At 31.9% G+C, this 19,483-nt stretch overlaps 1 protein-coding gene across 1 annotated transcript in view; it reads left to right on the forward strand.

The window, feature by feature from the left end:
* Window positions 1–19,483, forward strand: part of LOC108910351 (tachykinin-like peptides receptor 86C) — a 220,230-nt gene that overhangs the window by 7,985 nt on the left and 192,762 nt on the right. Inside the window, exon 2 of the mRNA XM_018714923.1 lies at window positions 4,985–5,062. Coding sequence (XP_018570439.1) covers window positions 4,985–5,062 — 78 coding nt within the window. The remainder of the gene's footprint in view (window positions 1–4,984; window positions 5,063–19,483) is intronic.

A 19,483-nucleotide genomic window follows, 5' to 3' on the forward strand; every position in this document is an offset into this window, starting at 1 on the left:
AATGTGAGAAAATATTAGTAGAATAGATGTACGTAGAATGTAGTTACGTCTCTTAGTCTAGGGTTCTTCATGTGAGTACCTGAAAGTTGTTTGTTCCAGATACCTACAAAAGTGTTTAAAATAAAAGAGTGAAATACGAAAGTAGATATTACTGCCCGGATTGAATATGATGGTCGAAAATATATTTTTTTAATTTTAATCAGTGCCGTCTCAAATGAGATTTTAGCAAAATTTTAATCTAACTTTTTTGTATCTGGATATTTCCACTATTTATATTTTATACAATTTTACAGTATAATATGCTTGTAACATTTTGAAGGGTAGCGTCGTTTGGGAGTAAAATTGATTACAACATGTTAGCTCTAAATTATAAACCACTTAATTATTGTGTGATATTTATTAATCATGGAAAAACAAATTATTTCACTAGTAAAAATAAAAAAGAGTTTATAAAACAAGAATACACGGAGACAATGTTTGATTGGGATAATAATTCACTTCATTCTTCTATTACCTACAAATAAATAATTTTTTTTTAAATTTCGTTACATTAAACATATTTGTCTAAAAACTTATTTATTTGGTATAAGTAGTACGGTCGCCCAAAAAAAAACGAATATTCTTTTTCGTGTATCTTGTGAAAATATGTTAGTTTATCATGTTTTAAGAGACCCCTAAAAAAATCAGCTCAAAAAAAATTTTTTTAGAGGTCGCTCAAGATTTTTAAATATTTCCAAAATTAACTTTCAAAGTAGTGTACTATGTTTTCGAGCGACCTTTAAAAATAAATATCAACGAACTTTTTATTGAATTTGATGAACAAAAGAATAGAAATAAATCACGAGACACTTAAATTTTAAAAAATTAAAAAATTATAAATATTTGATACAGTGCGGTAGTAAATTTTGCCTCGAGAAATTTTTTAAGTGTCTCGTGTCTCTTTTGTTCATTAAATTCAATTTTTAGAGGTCGCTCGAAAACATTTTAGGTACACTACATTTAAAGTTAAATAATTATGAGTGACCTTTAGAAATTAAAATATCGATTTGAAATTTTCAGAATCCAGATTTTTTTCAACCTAGAAAATGATAAAATAACGAGAAAAAAAATTCAATTTTTGGCGATTTTGGAAATTTTCAAAAATCTCCTTTAATCCATTTGATTTTAAATTAGCATTACAAATACAAACACCTACATGCAATTAAAAATAATACAATTTTCATGCTGGAATATAAAATATTTAAGTGATTTAGTTTTATTAGTGCTCAAATATTATTTAGATCTCCGATGCACTTTACTAGACAACAAAGAAACAGTAACATAAGTAAGTTATAGTTAAAGTTAAAACCGTAAATATAAATTTCTCTTACACGATGTAATGGAGATACCTATATAGGTCAGAAGGTTCATATATCAAAATTAAATTTGACAGAATTTCAGAGCTTTTCCTTTACGTGAGCACAATATAATGTAAAACACTTGCTATCTTTACTGACACAGAAGGGCTCTGGTATATACATACATACATACGTTTTTTGAATTTTACCATTTGACATAATAGTCATATTATATATAAACTAAACTGTGTCTTCCTTCATATAGTCCAGATAAACATTCCTTTTACTAAATAAATATTTGCTTACAAAGATCGGTATTAGATCTTCACCACAGGTTTGTTGATATATGAAAGTATGTTTATCTTCCATTTAGATATGTATATTATTATTATTATTCGTGCATTACACACGCCATATTACAAGAAAAGTCATGGGTCTATAATTTATAACTTTAACAAAATATATGAAATATGAACTTATAAATGACTGGTAAATGAACTAATAAAAATTTAAATAAGGAGAAGTGTTAATATTTTCAATGGTATCAAGAGCTCAATTCTCTAAATTAGTTTTCCCTAAAATCCTACATCTTAAATACAGATAAATATTCATTTAATATGTTTTACCGAATTTATCGTAAATTCACCGTAAATATATTTTGCTTTTATAACACTTTTTTATAAAACAATAAATTTGAAATTGAATTGATTTGATCATGCTTTTGTATTAAGTTTCACTAATATTAATTAATAATTAAGTATAAGTAGGTACTTTTGAAGATCTGCTTTGTTTTTTAAATACCTACTAAAATATTTTATTCGATTCTACATACATAAGACCACTATTAGGTTCTTGACTTGAACTTGACTTGATCTGAAGTAGTTTGAATATTAAAACTAGCTGTGAATTATTAATCTTGGCATAACAACATAATAGGAGGATGTTTACGAACCTGGAAATTTATTTTTAATGGGTGTTGATAAAAGAAGGTGATTGCTTAACATTTATTTTAGTAAAAGTTGTTTAAAAATGACAGAAAAGTACAATTGTTTGCGTTAAAATTAGTTATTTCTTAACTATCACTCTCACGCATCTAAGAGTCTCATTTGCTTTTGTATTAATCCAGTGTAGATAAAACTGTAATAATCGAGTGTTGCTGATCTAATCTGGTCTAATCGTGTAGTACTCGTATAGAATATATTGAGAGAGGAGGAGAAATCTCTCCGTTTCATGTCCGCGCTCTGTGTACAAATTTTCAACATTGCATGTCGATTAATATTTTAGCAATGTTTTAGGGCAACTTTTTGTTAAACTGTTACCTAAATGTAGGTTATTTGACGAAGTTCTTTTCGGTGTATGCTAGGAAGTGTATTGTTTACGTGTTACGTTACGTGTTTATGTATGATGGAGCTCCACTTTGTTACTCCCGATCTGTATACAAGGTGATTTAGTCATAATGTCATTAATTTTAAAAGGAGATAGGGAAAATGAGTAGATTCAATACGCGTTTAAAAAATTTTTAAAATGTATATTTACGCTAAAAAAAAATTTTCAAATAATTATTTAAACTCCTTTTCGGACCGCTCCTGACAGCTGACCTATAAGCTTTACCAAAAGTGAATCTTGGCCTACCGTAACATTCGGTCATTAACCTAGCCATTAATACGTTGTTAATCTGTAGTTAGCTACAACGAATAAATAAAACCTTTTAGCCAGACATAATATGAATGAATAATATTTTTTTACATTTTAAATATTAACAAATAATTATCTATTTGTTAATAAAAACAAATGTATAAGGATAATAATTGTTTTCGATGTTAGTTTATACAATTTAGTATTTTTAAGATTGTTAACGTATTTACTACGTTTTATAACTGAATATGCGTTTTTAGTATTACATATGTTCCATTAATTATTCAATTTGTAGCACGTATACCTTATTATATGACTTATTGTGTTTCAATGATTATGATACCTACCTAATTAAAATGATACTACGGCTAAAAAAATACTCACTCATACGTGTATAGCTTTATTATAACAGTTTTAAGATACGTTTCACTTTAGTCTTGAAACCAGTTGCAAAATTCTAAACGACTGGGTAAAAAATCAGCTGTTTCGCTTCAATTTTCGAACGCTCTAAGTCCACCGGCCCGTTCCGTATTGTGAAGTAGGGTGGCGAATGTGCAAAACCATACTTATCGTATCAACTTCGACGTCACCTGTTACATGAGTGTTGTATAATAACGAAAATGTAATATGGACAGTTGGTAGAAGGAAGCGCAAAAACAAGCGCTTATAGGTGGGGATTTCTGGAAGGAAGCCTAGTTAGTTGAAGTGAGAACAGTGTGGAGATGGGTAGTAAGACGATCGGCGGGCAGTGTGACAAAATAGTGAAAAATAAAAAGTGTTTAACCGGCATTAGTTAGCAGCTAATTATTCTCTAAGTACTTTGCTGTTAATTGTTCTATGTAATCTTATGATTATAGATGTTTCATGATAAAAATTCTGTATATGTTTAGCCTTCATTGTTTTATGCTCAGGAGCGTATATTTTTCTAAGATAAAATTGTTACATTTATTATTAAAGATTGCTCATCATTTATTACATTTTAAAATATGTATATATTGTCGTGACTGCCCAGATATTGCAATAACAACTCCTTTGTTTCACATTTAACTTGTTTTATCATGATTACGTTGTTCTTTGATTTCTTGTTCTCACTTTATGTCATACGCATATAAGAGCCCTGTTGAATTTACTAACATTTTCGCCCGTGAGGAATGAATCTGTAAAAAGAATAATTGAATAAACANTCAATTTGTAGCACGTATACCTTATTATATGACTTATTGTGTATCAATGATTATGATACCTACCTAATTAAAATGATACTACGGCTAAAAAAATACTCACTCATTCGTCTATAGCTTTACTATAAAAGTTTTAAGATACGTTTCACTTTAATCTTGAAACCAGTTGCAAAATTCTAAACGACTGGGTAAAAAATCTGCTGTTTCGCTTCAATTTTCGAACGCTCTAAGTCCACCGGACCGTTCCGTATTGTGAAGTAAGGTAGCGAATTAACGGGAGTTAAGGGGTAATTTGCTTATTTTTTAAAAGTATTTTTTGTCGATTTTCTGTCTTTATTAGGCCCTCCGAATACGTAGTTAAAATTAATAACGTTATGACTGAATCACCCTGTATATTACATTTCCTGATAGGCTGTTAGGATGCGATGATCCGGTTCCATTACCTTCTCGTTCTCCGTTGACAAAGGAGGTGGCAACATTGAACATTCGCTGTAACGTATCATGTGAGAATACGTTGTGTCACCAATAACTTCCTACCTTTTGTTAATTAAGGGCGGTATTTATTTATTCTTTTCTTTACTTTTTACTTCATATTGTTTAATATAACAGAATATAGTTATTTCTAAACAATAATTTTCAAATTTGATACAGCAATAAATTACATTATCATATAATTTTTTGAATAAAAATTTCTGGATCATCGTAATCCTGTAATAATAAAAATTTATTTTTTCATATTTGTTTTCTCTTAGTTTTGTCTTCTACTACATCTAAATACTGATATACTGATACATTTTTATCAGAATCTCTATTTTTCACTATTACTTTCAGGTATAAAGGAATTCAGAGAACAGGATGCATACTAGTATGGCCAGATGAGAAAATAATTGGTTCGAAGTATGACTTTTGGTATGTATAAAATTTTCTTATTATTATGTGAGTCTTTTTCTGGCTAAATATATAAAACTATCGGTGTAGTATTGAAACCCAATTATAAAATATATTTTGCCTCTGTTGTTGCACGTAAAGTTGCTCTTACTGTATATTCCAATGATTCCAATGAAAGTTTATTAACATTTTTTCAGAATGTATACATATACCTACTTTCATTTATTTTAATTTTTTTTAAGACAATAATAGATTATCAAATCAAGCGCTAAAACTGAAATGGTAGTTTAGCAGCAAATCATTTCAAACAGTAGGTATTATCGCAATCTATTCCCTCTGTAGTTTTAACATGAACTTTTTTTTATTCTGTTATTGTTTACAATATATTTTACACTGTCGTGTTATCTTTAGAGTGTAGAAATAACACTGTAGATACGTAAATTCAGCACGGGAGAAAATTACAGTAACATTGTAGAAAATATTACTGATTACAATTTGTGTCATTCGTTTATAAAAAATGGTGCTTAGAGTATTGACTCTTTACTAAAATTTTCTGAAATTACTTTCTATTTTGTTAAAATATACACAGAACTGTATTAAATAACTACTAACGAAATCGTTCAGATTTTTATGAAAATATACAGACTGTTTACTATAAAAGAGCCACTCCTATGTATCTCGCTTAATACACGATGCACGTCAAAAATCTTTATATGTTTATTGTCGCACTTTTTGAGACCTTGATGCTTGTAAAAACAAATTTCAGATTCATGGCTAACTTTATAAGTAATCATAAAAAAAATGAAAAACTGCCGAAAGTTGAGGGCCGTCTAACTTTTTACAAATTTAGCCATGGATTTTAAATTTGTTTTTACGAGCATAAAGGCCTCAAAAAATGTAACAAAAAAACATATTAAGATTTTTGACGTGCGTCGTATATTAAGCGAGATACATGGGAGTGGCCCTCTTACAGTAGACAACCTGTATAGTATGTATGTAGTTTTCCTACAATACTACTGTATAAACTTTCTAAAATACTTTTGTAAATAACACATTTTATAAAAGTACCTTGCGATCGTATCAAATATCAGTATTTCATTTCGACGATAAGTGGTGAATGGAGAGGGTACATCTCTTGATCTTGTAGGTAGAGACATTTAGACTGGATTCTCACCCTGGTTAGCACACTCAGTATCTTGTCAGTATGAGGATGTGCGAGAGAGAGAGGCAGAAGCCACAGCAGTGCTGAGGCCATCATTGACTACAATATTAAAATTTAAAAGAATCAGCTTCAAAGCCAGTCCCCAAAACAAAGAAAACACTAGAAATATTATTATAACTTATAATATAAAGAGTGATTCATTAACTGCACGGGGCGGCTGTACATAGGAAACTAGACGTACTACGATTATGGGGTAAACAATCTATTAACAAATACGGCCAAAAGAAATGATATAAAATATTTTCAAGTTTGTAACTTCACCGCTAAAGAGCACAACTGCTATAGTGTTTAATTACTGTTTGTTTATATGTACTACTAAAAACAGATCGACAGAAAATTTTGATGTCTAACACCAAAGTTTCACACCCGTGAATAATATAAGACGAAGAACTTTCAACGCATTTCTTCATAGTTAAATACATATATCCTTAATATAAGAGTTTCTATAACCATATTCTTGAAAATATTTGTTCTATATACGAATATAATACACAGACAAACTGATATAAATTATAGCATTCAATAAAACTTTACTACGATAGCATATTTTTTTATAAACCACTTTCTTCCGTGAATCATTTTTCAAAAATAGTTTTATGGCAGATAACCTTAAAATTCATATGCTAGTCCTATTGTATTCTAAATTCTAAAAACGTATGAATTTTAGTACTGGCCTTTTAATATGCCATCTAAACTAAAAAAAAATTATTGCGGTCACTCTAATACGACTATGACGTCCAGAGCATCAGGTTTGGTAATATTTTGATTGCCTATAGAAAGAAATTTTTATCGAAGTGTTCTAAAAAAGGGTATGGAATAAAACGTTTCTAGGGATAAAGGATATGTAGCTACGTTCACTGGTACCTAAAAGATCTTTACGTGACTTCAAAATATGACCGCATCCGAGACATGGGAAATATTCATCTTAGCATCTCCGCTCCAGGGGCCTTTTGCCAATATTTACAGTTATTTTTCACCATTCTATCCCTCTCAGCGTGAATCTTTCAGTCCCAGTTGGTTTGTATTCCAAGTTGTTTAAAATCCTTGTATCCTGTGCTCTTTAAGAACTCTCCGGTAGAGTAGCAAAAGTTGATTTTCTCATATCCATTCATCTTATTTCATATTTTATACGAAATTTATTGAATATCTTTTGCACACACAATAACTTCGAATTATAATTAATTAGAACATTTGTCCTCTTAATACACCTTAACTGTAAATGATGTTTTTCGTACCTCAACTATACGAAGGTATATGTTTGTCGCTATGATTTAATTTTTTAATCTTTATAGCACTGGATATAAATGCTCAACGTTCAGGGTGATAACTGATAATGTACCTGTATCTAATCTTGGTCTTATTATAACAAGTTTTAACAGATGGCACACATTAAAAAGAAGATACAACTATAGCTCGTTGAGGCCGCAAGGTGCTGAAAATGGAAAAGTATAAATTACTTTAATATCTCTGTCCTGAATTTTCTCCCTATATTCTCAGGATCAATAGTATACAGGGTGGTCCGAATTTTATGCAGGAAACTTCGAGGGCAGATAGATCTCTTTAAAATAGTAGGTGTTTGCCTTATAAACATAGGTCTGGTACGGCCTTGCTTCGTCGTGATTTTCCTAATATTGTTTCAATCCAAAAAGATGAAAGCGATGAGTGTAAAGAAGTTTGTTGATCTGCTTACTTTTAAGCATAAACATAAATATTGTAATATTATATGGTTAGAAGTGTCTGCCACAAGGGGATTGCATTGGTATGAATAACTAGAGAATGGTGAACCTTAAGGAAAAAATTCAAGTCACCTTTTTTACGTATTTAGTGCATTAGAATATAAATCCGTTACAATAACTTGTAAAAAATACAGTGGCGTTTTTTTAAAAAGGGGTAACCACTAACCACTGTCCAGTTGTACACCACTGGTTAAACCGTTACAGCTCATATTTTAGGGAATGCAAGGCTTACTATCATACATTGTTTGTACCAAATTTTATTGAGATCAATTAATAGATTCCTGAGATATAAACAAAAAATCTTTTTTTTTNGTGAAAAGAAAATCTTTATTTTGTTTAAAAGAAGTATATTATATTTATTAAATTGTTTGTAGTTGACGTGTCTACAATTTCTACGTTAACACGAAATTGTTTGCATTTTTTATACCAAAATTGTAAAAAATGTAATAAATATAAAAGATCCAGGCAACATGTAGTGTATCGCATGAAAGAGGAAAAAACAAGCAATTTTTTCGATGACAATTTTTTTTTTGCCCGCGTGGAGGGCGTAACAAATTACATACGATATTTTAAAAATCTGTTTAAACTAGGTGAAATTTTGCCATGAAATTTTATTAAAATAAGTTTTCTCTATGTCTTAAAATAAAAATGTTAGACGACCCTAGTCTTTCGGTAGGTACTTTTCCGGTTTTTTTTATGATTACTCATAAAGTTGGCCATGGATATCAAATTTGGTTTTACGAAATCCATAGGAATGAATAGTAATAACCTGTATAGTATGTAGTTTTTCTACAATATTACTGTATAAACTTTCTAAAATACTTTTGTAAATTACACAGTTTATACAAATATCACAGCTATATCTTGCGGTCGTATCGAATATCTGTATTTCATTTCGGCGATATGTGGTGAATGGAGAGGGCATAGCTCTTGATCTTATAGGTAGAGACATCTAGACTGGATCCTCACCCTGGTTAGTACACACAATCATCACAAACTTTACAAGTTTCTTGTCACTTGTCAGTATGATGATGTCCGAGAAAGAGGCAGGCTGAGGCCATCACTGACTACAGTATTAAAATTTAAAAGAAACAGTTTTGAAGACAGTCCTCAAAACACATTTAGAAAACAGTAGAAATATTATATCTTCTTATATACAGGGTGATCCATTAACGGTACGGAGCGGCTGTATATAGAAAACTGGACGTGCTACGATTATGGGGTTAAAAAATCTATTAACAAATACGGCCGAAAGAAATTGATATAAAATATTTTCAAGTTTGTAACTTCACCGCTGGAGAACGCAACTGCTATAGAGTTAACTTACTGTTTACATCTGCTACTAAAAACAAATCGACAGAAAATTTTGACGTCTAACACCAAAGTTTTGCACGCGTGAATAATATAATAAAGTCGTAGAAGCTTGTAATAAAGAAATTTCAGCCCATTTCTTCATAGTTAAATACATATATCCTTAATATAAATGTTTCTATAACCGTATTCGTGAAAATATTTTTTCTATATACGAATATAATACACAAACAAACTGTATAAATTATAGCATTCAATAAAACTTTACTACGATAGCATATTTTTTTATAAACCACTTTCTTCCGTGAAGCATTTTTCAAAAATAGTTGCATTATTTACAGATAATCTTAAAATTCATATGCTAGTCCTATTGTATTCTAAATTCTAAAAACGTATGAATTTTAGTACTGGCCTTTTAATATGCCATCTAAACTAAAAAAAAATTATTGCGGTCACTCTAATACGACTATGACGTCCAGAGCATCAGGTTTGGTAATATTTTGATTGCCTATAGAAAGAAATTTTTATCGAAGTGTTCTAAAAAAGGGTATGGAATAAAACGTTTCTAGGGATAAAGGATATGTAGCTACGTTCACTGGTGCCTAAAAGATCTTTACGTGACTTCAAAATATGACCGCATCCGAGACATGGGAAATATTCATCTTAGCATCTCCGCTCCAGGGACCTTTTGCCAATATTTACAGTTATTTTTCACCATTCTATCCCTCTCAGCGTGAATCTTTCAGTCCCAGTTGGTTTGTATTCCAAGTTGTTTAAAATCCTTGTATCCTGTGCTCTTTAAGAACTCTCCGGTAGAGTAGCAAAAGTTGATTTTCTCATATCCATTCATCTTATTTCATATTTTATACGAAATTTATTGAATATCTTTTGCACACACAATAACTTCGAATTATAATTAATTAGAACATTTGTCCTCTTAATACACCTTAACTGTAAATGATGTTTTTCGTACCTCAACTATACGAAGGTATATGTTTGTCGCTATGATTTAATTTTTTAATCTTTATAGCACTGGATATAAATGCTCAACGTTCAGGGTGATAACTGATAATGTACCTGTATCTAATCTTGGTCTTATTATAACAAGTTTTAACAGATGGCACACATTAAAAAGAAGATACAACTATAGCTCGTTGAGGCCGCAAGGTGCTGAAAATGGAAAAGTATAAATTACTTTAATATCTCTGTCCTGAATTTTCTCCCTATATTTTCAGGATCGATAGTATACAGGGTGGTCCGAATTTTATGCAGGAAACTTCGAGGGCAGATAAAAATAGTAGGTGTTTGCCTTATAAACATAGGTCTGGTACGGCCTTGCTTCGTCGTGATTTTCCTAATATTGTTTCAATCCAAAAAGATGAAAGCGATGAGTGTAAAGAAGTTTGTTGATCTGCTTACTTTTAAGCATAAACATAAATATTGTAATATTATGGTTAGAAGTGTCTGCCACAAGGGGATTGCATTGGTATGAATAACTAGAGAATGGTGAACCTTAAGGAAAAAATTCAAGTCACCTTTTTTACGAATTTAGTGCATTAGAATATAAATCCGTTACAATAACTTGCGTTATACAGCGGCGTTTTTTTAAAAAGGGGTGACCACTGTCCAGTTGTACATCACTGGTTAAACCGTTAGAGCTCATATTTTAGGGAATGCAAGGCTTACTATCATACATTGTTTGTACCAAATTTTATTGAGATCAATTAATAGATTCCTGAGATATAAACAAAAAATTTTTTTAACAACTTCAACACCCTGTACTTCTAAAACGAGGCCGTTCCAGACCTATATTTATAAGGCAAACTCCTATTATTTTAAAGAGATCTATCTGTCCTCGAAGTTTCCTGTATAAAATTCGGACCGCCCTGTAGAAAGATGGCCTTAAACGGGATAGGTATGTAAGAAGCATGCATGGCTTGAACATACTGTGTTTCGGGGCTTCAACGCACATAAGTCTCTTTTTTACCTGGTACTGGGGTTTTGGGGTTTTGGCATTTTGAAATTATGAGGTTAAGGGGTTTAAGGGTTTAAGGGTTATGGGGTTATTGGGATTGATTGATCAATGGATAGAGGATGTATTGCATTTTTGGGCCTATTTTTCGAGGTTATGAAAAATTCTGACGCGATGGGGTTAAATGGGCCACGAATTTGGATTCAGCGACCCCAAAAACATGTGATAGACTCTAGGGGGTAATTTTCTCGATTTTTTGTGTGGAGCTGTGTTATTTAAAGAAATTGCCTGATACAGATTGGGGCGATACAGGCCGCTCATTTTGTACAGTGCACCAAGATATCCAAATTTTGATATTTTAGGTGACCCCTGTAGTGACTAAAGTAAGACTTATTTTACTGAAATGTTTGTATTTTGTTTTATAAGTTTTTTTTATATGGAACCTAGTGATACCCTAAATTTTTTAATAACATACAGATTTTGACTTACAGATCAAAATTACATTTTTTTTATTGAAATTGTTCGCCATACTCTAGCTAAAATGTTTTGAAAAATTTATAGTTCATCAGACTTACCTCAAAAAGTAGGAAAATAGTTAAAATGATGTAATTAGTCATAGCTAGATTTGTATAATATGTTGCCGTAGAGAAATACAAATTCATAAAATTCGTGATGTTGATATTTTGAGATACTTGAGAAATGAATATGCCAAATTATAATTTCTGCAAAGCGAGGAAAACTACGGTTTCCATTTAAAAACGTAGTTTTAATCTGTAACTTTAAAACCGTTAGAATTATTAAAAATTAAGATTTTGTGGCGGGACTTAACGTCGACTATTCCACGTCTCTGAGAGACAATGCGTTATTTTATTTTATTCTGGACTTTAATATAATTGAAGCTCACGGATGAATCTACTTTGTACTATCATAAAATATTAATACCATGGCCGATCGTGTCTACCTACCTACTTTCTCCCAGCGGGTTGGCAGAGATCTAGGGATTTTTCTGGATTGCTTCAACTCACTGTTCCGTTCAATGTTTTCCAATAATCCATCATTCTCGCAGATGTGCCATATAATATAACTTCTTTTGTTCTTGTCAAGTAAAACAAGAAAAGATAAATAATAAAAAGATAAATTTCTTACTACAAAAAAAATAAATATAAGAACGCAAATGATTGACAAGTATCAGTAATGCGAAAGACATCTTTTTAATAGAAATTGTGGCAAGTATAGACATTCTAGGATTCTTAGTAACAATGCCTCTAACACTAATTATCTCCACTACTGGTTGACAGATCATATCAAATCAGTGAGTGTTTGCCCAATTTGATCCATCTAACTGTGGTGTATATAACGAGTGTTTCAGAGCTGAAGTGACAAAAACCTAGGAGAGATTCCGCTCAATAAAATATGTAAAAAAGTCATGGGTTCGCAAGCACTTCGTTTCAGATACAGGGTCTTTTTTTAAAATTAAGTTTTTTAAAGAAACGCTTTTGCCGATTTGAATGAAATTACGGTTTATTAAAACAATTATCATACGTTACCTATATCAACAAGATTTGATCCAGAATTTTCAGGGGCGTACCTAGCGAGCAATTCGTTTTTTTTGTAGGTTCTCGAAAACGAAGCGGGACACTAAAAAGAGTCAAGAGACAATTGTGCTATTTTTAGCGGGTTTCTCTGAATATTACGCAACAGATGACTGCCATATGGCCCTGACTCTAAGCGAACTTGTTAAAAATATTGCTAAATTTCGTGAAGCCTTCCCCGAAGAACGGTCTCAGTGACCTACTACTTGAAAGTCTACTTGAAAACCATTAACCCTCCAATAAATTAGTGTTGACGAAATATTTTAGTTGGCCCATCCGTTCCGAGAACTAATAAATAATGACTGCGTGTCCCGGCTTTTGTTACACCTGTCCTGTCGGTCTGGCGTACAGGTGAACAATCCAGATTTTCCGGTCCAGGAATGTTGGTCCTGCATTTCATTGTCGTTTATGCATGTGTAAGTGAGTTTGATGCTTTGCTTGGTCGAGTATATGGCACGTGCTTTTACGCCAGTCAGCAGCACTGTGTATTGTGAGCATAGAACGGCACAAAGTTTCCGATGTGTAGTAATAAAATTCAAATATACTGTTGTTATTTTTCTACTCCGTAAAACACTATTTACATCTAAATGGTTGTTTTGCCAAACCTCTTAGTGAATGCATTCTCAATAACAGTAATAATTTCATTTGTTTCACTTCATATTCATATTTGCCTTTCTTTATTTATTCCTAAAATAAATCATTACCATATCATTCATTCATTTACACTGTTTCTTGTTCCTTGTTACTGGAGTACTATATACACTATTTTTAGTCCCCCAAATAAAATAACAATCCCGACCACAGTAGAAATCCATGTACTAGGGGGCGCAAATTACCCACCACGTGAAGTAGAAGGTGCCGAGCAAAAAAATAACATTTTCGACAATATTTCGAAAATTTCCGCTTAAGGGGGCGATTTAGTATGTATATTTTTACCGTGTAACAGAGCTTCAGATGAGGACACAAAGCATCGAAGAAACTAACATAATTGAATATTATTATATATCAATGTATTCGCAATGGTTCCCGCTAGTGAGTGAGATAAATTTCAATGCTCATGAGAACAGAAGAATAATTTAAATAAATGCCAAAGTACCTCAATTTTAACCATACTGTTAGTCTGTCAATATATTGCATTTACGACGGAACTAGGTCAGGCACAATAACCAAACTACTTCACTNTATGTTTTGTGTTACCTATATTTTTAATATGACTTTCCTTAAGTTTTAAATGCAGAAACTAGTGGATTCTTAATGTAGAAGTCCTTGCTAATTAATCCAAATAATGAGTCTGATTATTTAAATTGTTTAACATTTAGTTTATTTTAAGTTAAATGACAATAATAATAAAAAAATAGTAATTAAATATGTTTGTATTACTCTGCCCAAAAGGTGATGGACAATATGTATAATGCCCGGTCAATTTGATTATTTGAATAATTTTTATCAAATTGCACACTCATATTGGGCATTTTACATAATGACCGGGCATTATGTATAATGCCCGATTTATCACTTGGTCCATAACATATACACTATTTTTAGTCGCCCAAATAAAATAACAATCCCGACCACAGTAGAAATCCATGTACTAGGGGACGCAAATTACCCACCACGTGAAATAGAAGGCGCCGACCAAAAAATAACATTTTCGACAATATTTCGAAAATTTCTGCTTAAATTCTTTACGAAGCTCCCAACCGTCCACAAACTAGAGCCGCAGCAGACGACATGTCGGAAATTCGAACCAGGGGACCGCAATACAAAACAACACTACCACCTTAGATTACAAGTCCATCACCCGTTCCAGGCGATTACAAACCAAAGTCCAGAGAAGCCAATTGTCCAAACCTAAAACAGACTTCACTCAGGACCTGCAGATCCATCAAAAACCCTGCAGTTGAGTAACCAGAGACGGATACTTGGCCAGTACATGTACGACACAAATTATATATTTGTATTATAGAAACTTTGCATATCATATGTTGTAAATAATATATTTTCATAATTAAATGCAACATTTTTATAATTCAAAACATTGTTGAAAATTTTCACAAATTTTTGCAAACAAACTGCTCTCGGGTCAGACCCCATCCACCTAGGCATTATCCAATTCTGCGGTGAAGATCCCATGGGTCCGGGAAGCTCCTAGAAACTCTTTCCAAATTCATAGGTACTCATGGAAACAGGTACAAACCTCAAAAAATAGTGCTAGGCAAGGCAACGTCTAAAAAACAGTAATATAGACATAAGAGTAATCATACTGAAAGTATCCACAAAAAGATATTTAGTAAATCCTGGCTCAATTGAAAGGCTCCAGAAACAGTGTCATCCCGAATGTGTACAAGAGTGGAAAAAAGCAAAATAAATTACATCGTTGCCCACATTTCCGGGAACTTACCTCGCTTCCGATGGAGGGACAATCGGCCAGCGCGTCGTTCACGCACCCTAGCGTCCGTTGAGGTTGGCGTAATGAGGGAGACCTCTGAATATTCCGTTTGCCTCTTTGCCGGCAAGAATCTCAGCACTGCGGACAATACACGAGGAGTTAAGTTAAAATGCCGGTTCTCCCCATATTAGAGGTGATTCCCCAAAGTGATTGATGGAATTAGACGACAAAATCATCGTGTATAATTATACTTAAAAATAACTTTATCACGTCATATTCCTATAGGTATATGTTTATTTCAATGATATTCCTATTACTTTATTTGTATGGGTGAGTAAACAAGATCAAATATATGTGCATATGTATAGGCACGTGTGTGTGTGTGTGTGTACGTAAATCTAAACCCAACTGATCGTAAAATTTGTATTTAGGGGCACAACATCCATCTCGAAATCAATCTAAAATACTGCAGTCAGACTCGCGAGCAATCTTCGATGAATAAGTGCTATTTTCACTTCAAAGGGCATACTGAAAACTCTCTAAGGTCGTAATATTGTCGATGGAAATCACATTTGAAGCGACACAAAGAAATCTGTTCAGGAAATACATACATATTAATAATGGAATAATCAATAAATTTATTTTCGGGGAAATTCGTAAAGAAAATTCGGATAAATTTTACAAAAATAATTCAAACGGCACAAATATCTCTAATACCATTAGAGAATAGGGAACCTATACACAGTTTGAAAGAGTTTTAAATTTCCTAACTTCCAAAGTAAAAATATACTGGGTGTCCCATTTAAAATAACCAAGTTATTGCTGTTTAAAGTTGAGAGAAGTATTTTTTTACTGCTAATATTAAATTTCTACGCTATGCCTGCATTTTCACTAAAATTTAAATATCTCCCAAACTGTAAGTCCTAGGTATGCAGAACCTTTAATAAAATTCACCTATTTTTTATGGTGCTTTAAAAAATGCAGTAAAACACAGGGTGTTCCATTTAAAAATACATAACCTTGATATGGTACGCTTTTCCTGGACACCCCGTATATTTCAAAATATTTTTAAAATTTAGCCGTAATCAACCTACATATACCCACCTAAACAGATTTCTGTAACATATGCCGTTTGGTCACTAGCGACCGAAGCGTTACTGGTGGCCCACCCTGTATAATATCTTCATAACCGAGCACAATTTCGACTTTTGATAGGTACCTACACATTTTTTGTGTAGAATAAAATTCTCTATGAAGTAAATCGGTTAACTGGGTTCTGATTTCAGAAGAAAACAAGAAATAAAAAAATAAACTTTAACACCCTGTAACTTCGTTTTTCGTTTAAGCAAGTTTGGTTAAATCGACACCATTTGGGTTCTATATTATAACCCAGAAGTATGTAACATTCGTTAGGTGACACCCTGTATTGATGGGCTATTTTATTATGTTCATTGGCACATATTATATTAATACACAGGCACACTGTCCTTCCATAAAAGAAAATGACAGTTAAAATAAGAATAAAAAAATTATTTTAAACATTTGTTCAGGATAAAAAAACACTTGTTTTCGTAATAAAAATTGAAGTAGAACTGATGATTACCTAACAATTTATCTGTTTGGTACAAAAATGAGACAAAGAAGCGGACGACACACCCGCCATCACTATGTATCATTTTTTTGTCAAAAATCAAATATCTTGACTCAGAGAGTAGATAAAAATATGAGCCTGGTTGTAAATGGAAGCTGAATGGATGTAGAATATGGGAAAAATATGACTGAGACGATTTTTTTTTCTATATGACCTTCGAATGACTAGGCAAAGTCTATGCAACCCAAAAATTTTATGGATTTTTCTAATTATATCAGTCCTAATTCTCTTAAAATTTATTTCAATGCACACGATTTTGCACAATTTTGCACGGCAATTCCAAATCTGGCGTCAAAAATTTTCTATCATTTTGCTAACGCTAGCAAAGTCTCTCCAAAGTCGGTATTATTTTTAAACTGCTTTTTGACACTGTTAAGCAAGAAAATTATTCACAAATTAAAGATTAATTATTAACCTGGATTTCTGTTTTTTATTTTACAAATAAATATCAAATAAACACACTATAGAAGGTAAGTAGAAAAATCCATAAAATTTTTGGGTTGCATAGACTTTGCCTAGTCATTCGAAGGTCATATAGAAAAAAAATCGTCTGTCATATTTTTTCCATATTCTACATCCATTCAGCTTTCATTTGCAACCAGGCTCATATTTTTATCTACTCTCTGAATCAAGATATTTGATTTTTGTACAAACAAACAAAAATACATAGTGCGCCATTTAGGGCCACATAGATACACCTCTTTTTATGTAATATGTAACTCGAGGACGATTTTAAATATTTCAGTTGTTATTAACTTTAAATGCTGCTTTGCAGTTTCAACTATTTTGTTGTTAAAAATGCGATTATAAAATCCTTTACAAATTTCTAAACATCCTGTACATTATTATACGGTTGAGGAGTTAGTTACTCATAGCAAAGTAATCGTGTTAATATTTTTTCTTACATATTTCAGCAAACAACAGTGATTTCGGTTTTCATCAATTTTTAAAATATAATGTATTTTAAATGGCTCATGTTTAGAATAAATCGACTTTATCGATATGGCAGGTATGGTAATACCTTTACAAGAATGGAGTTCCACTGCGTTATATAAAGTCGATTTATACAGTTCTCTGCTGAGTCCGGGACGTGACTCAGTTGGACCAAGAAACTAAACTATGACTTTTATGGCTAGAATATTATTTATAGATCCCGTGCAAAATTCGAGATCCGGACCGAACTGGTCGGGCTACGGTTTCATATCATTATTTAGTCGCCAATTTTGAATCGATGTTGCCACTGTCGCGGATTCGATCTCCACACTCCAAAGATCATAGATCAGTTATACTCTTAGAAAGGAAATATTCGCAGTAGGCTGGATGAAAGTTGACTTGGGTCAATGTGAGAGATTGATACCGGTCGCCGTCCTGCACTCAATCCTATTACGGCTTACGAAAGTAAATTGTTTCTGAGCGCAAATGCGGCTTGTTGAATGGGTTAACTTCTGAGCTAATCTCTCCGATTAGTAAAAGGGGATGAGATATTACTAGATTAATTTCCAACGATATTTCCCGAACTCGTGCATTATTTGGTGTAACAAAAATGAACCGACGAGTTTCGAATTGATAAAAATAAAGGACAGAAATTATTAAAATTCCGATAAAAACTGAAACTTTTTCCAAAGCGCTTTTTCAAAAAATTTGTTATATTGTTTATACCCTGCATAATTCATAATCTACTGTGCTCTGTGACAAATTATGTATTCCAGTCGCATAGATATAAGATTAGATTTAGGGTTCTTTTTAGAATTTCATCCCCTAGTTTATAAATAATCCAATAGACTTTTTGTTTTATTTTGAAGTAAAAATGTATTCGTGTCATTTTCCCGTAACGTTAGTTAGTCGATTTGCAGTACTTGAACAAAAAAAAAACATTTTTAAACTCGATAATAAAACACATTACGGGAAACTATTTTTTTTTAATTAAAAATATATCGAAACTTCAACGCCCTCTTCATCATTTTAGAAAAAGAATATAGTAGTAACCCTCGATATTTCTGCGAATTCTATGTGTTCTACCCTCAAAGGTTCTTGCTTCATTTTTGTTAACCAAAAAAAGTATATAAACGCAAATGCTCGTGTATTCAACGTACTTCCACACTGATAAATTAATTAGTTGGTAGGTACTTTCTTAGATATATATTGTTTATAATGTATAATTTTGTCCAGTTACAATTTAAGATGAATATTCCGAAAAACATATATTTTATTATTGGCTCCGGCATTTTTTACACTAATTTAAAGGTATTAAACTAATTCAAACAAATTTTTTTTTTTTAATTATCATATAAAGTCAAACAATGTTCTTCGATGTTAAATATACAGTAAAAGAGATGTATTAGGGGTTGAGGCATTTTAAAATATTTTTCCACTTTTCTTTCAACCTCCACTCAGTAATTACCTGAATATTTTAAGTTCTTCTTTGAACTGTCTTTTCCTTCACACAAGATGAACATTCCATCTTTTCCATACTCTTTATTTCTCTTCCTCACCTTAACAATATTCTACAATAATACTAAGCCATATCGAACAAGGCCAAGAAATATACAAATATAATCAGAAAAATATG

This window comes from Anoplophora glabripennis, unplaced genomic scaffold, assembly GCF_000390285.2.
Source record: "Anoplophora glabripennis isolate ALB-LARVAE unplaced genomic scaffold, Agla_2.0 scaffold495, whole genome shotgun sequence".
Lineage (NCBI taxonomy): Eukaryota > Metazoa > Arthropoda > Insecta > Coleoptera > Cerambycidae > Anoplophora > Anoplophora glabripennis.